At 37.2% G+C, this 8,926-nt stretch overlaps 1 protein-coding gene across 2 annotated transcripts in view; it reads left to right on the plus strand.

Moving 5' to 3' along the window:
• kcng2 (potassium voltage-gated channel, subfamily G, member 2) overlaps window positions 1-8,447 on the plus strand; it is a 57,864-nt gene extending 49,417 nt beyond the window's left edge. For both annotated transcript variants that reach the window (XM_042505923.1, XM_042505924.1), the window contains one exon: window positions 5,680-8,447. In XM_042505923.1, coding sequence (XP_042361857.1) covers window positions 5,680-6,507 — 828 coding nt within the window. In that variant the 3' untranslated portion in view covers window positions 6,508-8,447. The remainder of the gene's footprint in view (window positions 1-5,679) is intronic.
• The last annotated feature ends 479 nt before the right edge of the window (window positions 8,448-8,926 follow it).

Consider the following 8,926-nt stretch of genomic DNA (forward strand, 5'->3'; position numbering starts at 1 on the left):
GATGACTTTTTTGACCATTTTTCCCTGTGCTATAGTATGACTTTTTCCCCCCATTCTGTACTTTGACTCAAAACGCTTCAAATATTGACTTTTTGGACTTTTTTTTTCATTAGGCTATACTATAAATGACCTAAACAAGCTGTCCTATTATGCTTTTTAAGCATTCTGAGTGATGACTTTTTGACGATTTTTTTCCCTGTGCTATAGTATGACTTTTTTCACCATTCTGTACTTTGGCTCAAAACTGTCAAAATATTGACTTTTTGGAAAGTTTAGTCGTCAGAATACAATATAAAACAACCTAAACAAGCTGTCCAATGACTTTTTAAAGCATTCTGAGTGATGACTTTTTTGACCATTTTTCCCTGAGCTGTAGTATGGGCTTTTTTCACCATTCTGTACTTTGATTCAAAACGCTCAAAATATTGACTTTTTGGACATTTTATTCATCAGTCTATACTAAAAAAGACCTAAACAACCTGTCCTATGACTTTTTAAAGCATTCTGAGATATGACTTTTTGACGATTTTTCCCTGAGCTATAGTATGGCTTTTTTTCCCCATTCTGTACTTTGACTCAAAACACTTAAAATATTGACTTTTTGGACTTTTTTTTCATCAGGCTATACTAAAAAAGAGCTAAACATGGTGCCGCATGACGTTTCAAGGCATTCTGAGTGATGACTTTTTGACCATTTTTTCCCTGTGCTATAGTATGGCTATTTTTTCCCAATTCTGTACTTTGACTCAAAACGCTCTAAATATTGACTTTTTGGACATTTTTTTCACCAGGCTATACTAAAAAAGAGCTAAACATGCTGCCGCATGACGTTTCAAAGCATTCTGAGTGATGACTTTTTTGACCATTTTTTCCCTGAGCTATAGTATGACTTTTTTCACCATTCTGTACTTTGATTCAAAACGCTCAAAATATTGACTTTTTGGACAGGTTATTCACTCCGGTTATCCTAAAAAGACCTAAACATGCTGTCCTATGACTTTTGAAAGCATTCTGAGCGGATGACTTTTTTGACCATTTTTCCCTGTGCTATAGTATGACTTTTTCCCCCCATTCTGTACTTTGACTCAAAACGCTTCAAATATTGACTTTTTGGACTTTTTTTTTCATTAGGCTATACTATAAATGACCTAAACAAGCTGTCCTATTATGCTTTTTAAGCATTCTGAGTGATAACTTTTTTGACCATTTTCCCTGAGCTATAGTATGTTTTTTTTTTCCATCCCATATTTTGGCTTAAAACGCTCAAAATATTGACTTTTTGGGCAGTTTATTCATCAGGCTATAGTAAAAACTTCCTTAACATGCTGTAGTATGACTTTTCTGACCTTTTTTCCCTGAGCTATAGTATGGCACTTTTCCCCAGGGAAAATGGTCAAAAAATAAATCACTCCACATGTTAAAAAACAGTAACAGTATAGCCTCTTCTAGCAGTTTATAGTATAGTTTGCTCAAAAAAATGTCTAAAAAGTCAACGTTTTAAGCATTTTAAGCCAAAGTACAGAATGTTAAAAAAAAAAAAAAAAAGCCATAGTATAGCACAGGGAAAAATGTTTGCTCTGAATGTTTAAAATAAAGTCACAGTACAGCATGTCGAGGGTATTTGTATTATAGCCTTCTGAAAACAACTGTCCTAAAAGTCAATATTTTGAGAGTTTTAAGCCAAATTACAGTATGGCAAAAAAGCCATACTATAGCGCAGGGAAAAATGGTCAAAAAAGTCAATGCTCCAAATTTTAAAAAAGTCATAGTACAGCATGTTGAGGCAGTTTATAGTATAGCCTGCTGAAAAAATGTTCCAAAAAGTCAATATTTTCAGCATTTTGAGCAAAAGTACAGTATCACGAAAAAAAGCCATACTATAGCACAGGGAAAATGGTTAAAAATGTGTTTGCTCCAAATGCTAATTAAAGTCATATTACAGCATGTTGAGGCAGCTTATACTATAATCTGTTGAAACAACAAACATATAGCTCTTGAAAAAATCCACAAAAAACTTCATATTACAGCATGGCAACTAAACATTGAGATACACCAGCTGTTCCTAAACCAGCTGTAAACAACATAATATGTTCATGTTGAATCACATCATAGTAAAGCATGCCAAAAAAACCTGCCTGAAAAGAACATAGTTAAGTATGGCAAAAAACTTCAAAATACAACATGTCCAAAAAACAGCTGAAAACAATGTAATATAGCAATATTGAATTCAGTCATAATTTACCATTCCCATGAAAAAGTCTGTACAGCATGTCCAAAACATGGCCAAAATTGTCATATTATTGCATGTTCAAAGTCACTTAAAAGCGTGTAGTATAGTATGGCAAAAAATGGCAAAATACATCATGTCGAAAACACTGCTGAAAACTACATACTATAGCATGTTGAATGACTTCATGGTATCCAAGAAAAGTCTGAAAACATCCATATTATAGCATTTCAAAAAATTAAAAAACAACTGCTAACAACAATATATACTGCAGTATGTCAACAAATGTCATAGTATAGCATGATGAAAAAAATTGGCTGAAAACGACATAATATAGTATGTTGAAAAAAGTTCTTGAAAAGTCATTGTGTACTTAAAAAAATCAAATTATTCTTTTCAGAAAGTAAGCTTTCATTATAACTTTAACATGACATTAAATTTAAAGATGAAATTGAAATATTAGAGAAAGAGTAAATTATTAAAAGTAAAAGCAACAAGATGGCTGGAAGTATTAAGTGTTTTTGCATAAATCAATCTATGATCTAAGAAAGTGTTTCATAGTCAATATTTTCCCAAAAAACTGACCCTGGTCAATTTGTATATAATGTTGTGTCATTACATTTATGAAAAAAAAAAAATTTTTTACAATAATGTTAATTTGTTATTTAAAAAAAAAAAAAATTGACTAAAGCTGTCAGTTAAAACAAGTGGGGAAAAAGGATGAATAAAAATCAGAAAAAAAGACATCCAAAAATCTTACATATCGACCTAGTAAAGTCGTAAAGTCTATATCATTCTTTAGGATTTTTGGACGACATACTATACTATTTCGCTTTTTCTGATTTTTGGACAACATGACCTTCAAAAATCATTAAAAACGGCATAGTGTAGTAAGTAATGCTATACCGGGACTGTTTTGGACATAGTATATACGATTTTTTTCTGTTTTTAATTATTTCTTTAAATGTCATATTATGACATTTTTTCGACATGATATAACTTTGAGGAAGTGTCATTAAACAGCATCCCCTGAACCTGTACCTGAAAGTCACATTTGAGTAAAAGTACAAACATCTTTAAGGAAAATGACTTTGGTAAAAGTTAATGTCATGTATCAAAGTATTACTTGAGTAAAAGTCACAATGAATCGGATATTAAGTATGCCAAGTTATTTTTATGATATAAACTGTAATGAAGTATTGAAAGTAAACGAACAACTAAATGCTGTTATGATGTGAGGATTATTAAGTTAATTTCTTCATAACATACACCGTGTTCAAAACAGAGCGTACAATACACTTGAGGAAAAATGGGCTGCTGGAAATAGCTTCATCTTGTCAGAGAGAGCCATGACACTGATCAACCAAAAACATCACCGCTTTTACTGTTCGTGGTAACGCGTTCAGTTCGACTTTACCACTGCAGCACTAAAGATCATTACACATAAAACGGTCGACAGATCTTCACCACTTTTCATCACGATGCCTACTTTTCCAAGTAAATATAGACGTTTATTGCTGCTGCTGCTGCTGCTGCTGTGTGAAAGCTTGCAGCTCGAGCTTTGTCGGTCAGACACTCACACGCTCTTTAATGGGTTTAGCAGGCTTCAGGTCTCTGGGGCAGAAACGATGCTATATGCAAACCTATGTGTATACTTTGAAAAATGCATGAGGCTCAATCTGAGAGAGTTTCTGTGAGGGCGGGCGGCTGGAATGACGTCTCCATGGAACAGAACTGTTGACTGAGCAAATGCTGAGGGAAATTATTTGCTTATGAATTCACGCTCGAAAACATTCACACCTGGACCTTTCTAACCACAGTGCGAGTAGTTTTCTCCCTACATTGGAAATTTCATAACTTGATTTTATTTTTAAAAAATCTAGGAAACAGATTGCCTTGAAAAGGTTAACAAAATATAACTGCTGTGTTTACTTTATATCTAATTAACTTATTTGTTTTTGTATTTATGTAATTTTTTTAAGTTGTTGTAACTTATAAAAAGACAAGTGAAATTGACTTAATCTTCCTAAGTTTTGGCAACTTCAGTAAACCAAGTTAACTGTGCTGGTCTGCTGGTTGCAAAGTCGTCAGTCATATTTGTATATTTTTATATATTATGTATTATCTTTCATTTCTTTTTAAAATACAGAAGAGCAAAGAGCAGCTAAGGAAGAAATGACCCGAAATTAACAAAACAATCACACAAAAAATAGTTTAAACACGTACAAGAAAACTACCTTAAAATTATCAAAAATAAATAAATAGATAGATAAATAAAAGAAAGTTAAAAAAACAACAACAAACAAATAAAAAAAATACCTGAAATAAGTGCTTAAAATGATATTTTTTGGTAATATAATTGAAAATATGTAAGTGTGTTAATTATAAATAGTCTTAGTTATAATAATTTTCCCTAGCGTTTTCTTTGTTTTCCTTGAACATTTTCCCTTTTTTTTATATTTATACATTTATATTCTTTATTTTTTATACAAATTTCTTGCAGTTTCTGTATCATTTCATACAAAGATGCTAATTGCTTTTTCCCCCATTGTTTCTGGAAGAATTTCAGCCAAGCCGCTTAAGTTTCAAAGGGTTGAAGTAAGATCAACCTGTTAGTAAAAAGACGTTGCATCGTAAAATCTGTCATCATAATATTTTAGCACCATCGCGAAGGTCTGCGACCAGAAACACAACAGAGGGCTGAGTCTAAAAAAAAGATTAAAGATGTTGTGGAAATACATATTTCACACTATTACACAACATTTCATGGGGGGAGGAGTCACATATTGTGCGCCATATATTCTCATACTGTAATTAATCTACACATAATTAACTGACACAAATAAAGCAAAGAATATTTGCTGTAATTAATAACACTTGAGTAAATAGGGGAAAAAATGAAAAGCACACTATATTTTTTCAGTCTCCTCCAGGGGTGACTTTGACTTAATTTCCAAGTAATCTCTTATAATTATATTTTGAAATATTTATGAACGCTATGCCAGCAGTCTTGGTAGAAAAAAAAAATCATTATCATTAAAAGAGGGAATATTTCAGCTGTGGTAAGAACCCGCAGTGTATCTGTGACTGACTCCGCAGACAGATCATCTCTTACGTAACACTGTCTGCAGCTTTCACCTTTTCAGGTTTGACGTGTGAGTCAGTGAGATTCGCTAAAAGAGATAATCAAAGCCTTTTTGTCTTACACTCCACTGGTCTTTCAGCACCTTCTCCTTTGTGTTTTTTCTCTTTCACCTGTCTGTGATGAGATCAAACGCATCAACGTCGAAGCCGAGAATCAAACAGCAGGTTTTGAGATAGATTCTTAATTACAGACTTCAAGCACATTTATGCGAAGCACTTTCTGGAGTTCACCTGGCCTGCTGAGGGGGGCTGTAATGTAACACAACGCCTAACGTCTGTCTTTATGTGCTTATTTTTTCTCTCTGCAGGGTGAGTGCTCCCAGAGGTGCTATAACATCTTTGTGCTGGAGACAGTGTGTGTCGCCTGGTTCTCCCTGGAGTTCCTGCTGCGCTTCATTCAGACGCAGAGCAAGTGCATGTTCCTGCGTACGCCTCTGAACGTCATCGACGTGGTCGCCATTCTCCCCTACTACATCACTCTCATTGTGGACTCTCTGTCAGTCGGAGGGAAACCTGCAGGCTCAGGGAACAACTACCTGGAGAAGGTGGGGCTGGTTCTCAGAGTCCTGCGAGCTCTACGGATCTTTTACGTCATGAGGCTTGCCCGCCACTCTTTGGGCTTGCAAACGCTCGGTCTGACGGTGAGGAGGTGTACACGGGAGTTTGGACTGTTGCTGCTGTTCCTCTGCGTTGCAATGGCTCTTTTCTCCCCGCTGGTGTTCCTTGCTGAGAGCGAGATGGGCGCCAAGCAGGAATTCACCAGCATCCCCGGGAGCTACTGGTGGGCCGTTATTTCCATGACCACGGTGGGCTACGGAGACATGGTGCCCAGGAGCATCCCCGGCCAGGTGGTGGCGCTCAGCAGCATCCTGAGCGGCATCCTCCTCATGGCCTTCCCCGTTACGTCCATCTTTCACACCTTCTCTCGCTCCTATGTGGAGCTGAAGGAGGAGCAGAGCCGCGCAATGAGGCAGAAGCCGGACTCGCAGGACAGCACCAAGTCGCAGAACAGCGAGGACTCCCAGGAGACGGACAGCTACCACGGCATCACGGAGGCCGCGGCCTCGTCCTTGCAGCGGAGGAAGTCCATGGCTGCTCACAGGGCTGCCGAGATTAGAGCGTCCCTGAAAACTTAGCCGTCTGTCTGTCTGTGTTCAAGCGGCAGTCTGGAGGGCCGTGACACTCGGCGCCGGGACTTCAAAGTTGACAAGCTGCAGGATTGTGAGCAGGAGGGAGATTTTCCTCTCTGGAGATTGAGGTCTCTGCTTTGATCGTGTGAGGCGCTTGTGCAGCAGAGTGTATCTGAGTTTCTCAAGTTTTACAGAGGAGCTGTAGAGGTCTTTTTTTTTTTTCACAAATATGACTTGGAAAAATGGGTAACAGTACAATATTCATGATTAAATGACTAGTTAAATGAGATAAATAAATAAAAGTGACTGACTGCGATTCAGACTTGAGACGACCAAAAGGGAAATCCAACACCGAAACATCATAGGTTGTTATTCAGACCTCAGACTAATAATTAATGTTATGCATTTGATTAACCTGGAACCAGACGAATCTGTGAGCTCATGTTTTATAAGCTGTGGTGGATGCGTCTGGTCCCCTTCAGACACACTTCCATATGACCTGGCCTCAGCTGGACTAATCACAAGGATTTATCTAATAGTAAGCATGTTTTAGATGATAACTTGTGGAGCTTGTGGGCTTTACACAAAATTCACAATAATGTCGAGCACCCTCTAGCCCATTTTCACCCTAGATGGTCAAATACCAATGTGTTGTCATACTCCTCATCTTGTGATTTGGATGCCAAAGGCAGCCTTTAGCGTCTTTGAGACACACTGGGCTTTAAACTACCTCCACTGTAAACTCATCTGCAGCAATACTTGATGCTGAGAACTGTATGTATAAAGAGTGAGAAAGTCTATGCAGGGAGAGGAGGCTGATGGGTCAAACAAACACAGGACTGTCACCCAGAACAAAGCAGTTTGTGTCGCGTGGTGTTACATTACATTACTGTAAAGTAACAAAAACAAATTTTTCTAGACCTAATCAAGTACTGTTGTTGCATAAACCTAACCACGACTGTGTCACAACGTAAACCCTGTGTTATTTTTTTGCTTTGCGTCACATAGAGACGCTAAAGGCTGCCCTGTGCATCGCTATGAGACGCAGAGGGACAGGGGAGCATTGGTATTTGACGACCTGGGAATAAGAATGGCTTACAGCCTTGCACTGGGGGACACTATAGTGAGCATATACCTAGCCTAGGAGACAAAGAGGAGCACTCTTGGGGCTTTTTCAAAGACGACCAATACAGCGGCAGCTGATTTGGAACTTTGTGTTAAAGTACCATTTTCAAATTCTGAAAAATGGTAACACTCGACACCAAACATATTGATATTACACTGTCACAGTTCATCTTTGTGTGCTGTATCTGTCAACTATGTCACATTATGTAGCTCATCTGATTTGTTTTAAATCTATTCAGCTGCATCCAGAAGCATTTTGGTCTGACTGTTGAAAATGTCCTTGGAAGCCAAATATGAAGTGAGAGGTTCCAGATAAGCTGTCAGGCTAGTCTTTCAGAGGATCACCTGAAATAAAGGTATTTGCTGAGATATGTAGCTTATTGTTAATGTCATCTCCATTATCTCTGTATTGTATTTGGCCACAAGCAAATTACGTATTGTACCTGGGTCTGTGCTATATAAGGTTAACACATGCTTATGATGATGTCAGCACATTCATTTCCAATGAAGCAAAGCTGTTTACTCTCCAGCATGATAACACAAAACTAATTCATCTGTCAGAAGGCTGCAGTCGGCAGGGACATTTTGTTTACTGGCAAATGACAAGAGGATTGGGGCCACATGCCTGTGTCTCCATTAGATAGCTTTGTCTGGTGCACATGCTGATGCTTTAAAAAAAAAAGTTTGCCATTTGGAGAAATGCACCTTTTCACTTTACTGAAAGTTTCAATAAAGTTAACTTTGGTTGTCACTTTGTTAAAAATGGCAACGTTGGTTGATATAGATAATAGCTAAGAACATATATATAAAAATATATACATATATATGTGTCAATTGATCTGCTTCCTAGGGGGTATCACCTATGGACTGTGGTGACCTCCTGAACTTTTGTGTACCACAATTTCTACCCGCAATGTTTAGGGGAAAAAAACAAACAAATTATTGGCCATATTTCTGTAAAACTGGTAAGTAATCAAGGTCCATGGAGGATTAATTTGAAAGATTTTGCTGAAATTTAATTTAACATTGCAAAGTTTAACTTGTGCAGTTTGCTGCAATAAAAATGCATCTTGTTACACAGTCGTCTACTGACAGGTTTTATATTTGCCATTATAGTAAATTAACACCCCAAATTACTGCACACATTTTCTCACTTTTGGGCATTATCTGTGATTACTTAGCATACTAGCTAATTTCCCTGTTAAATGATTTTTTGAGGGGAGTTTTTCCTTAGACACTGTGAGGGTCCAAGGACAGTCCCCTTTGTGAAAATGGGCTTCATAAATGAAACTGATGATGA

This window comes from Plectropomus leopardus, chromosome 18, assembly GCF_008729295.1.
Source record: "Plectropomus leopardus isolate mb chromosome 18, YSFRI_Pleo_2.0, whole genome shotgun sequence".
Classification (NCBI taxonomy): domain Eukaryota; kingdom Metazoa; phylum Chordata; class Actinopteri; order Perciformes; family Serranidae; genus Plectropomus; species Plectropomus leopardus.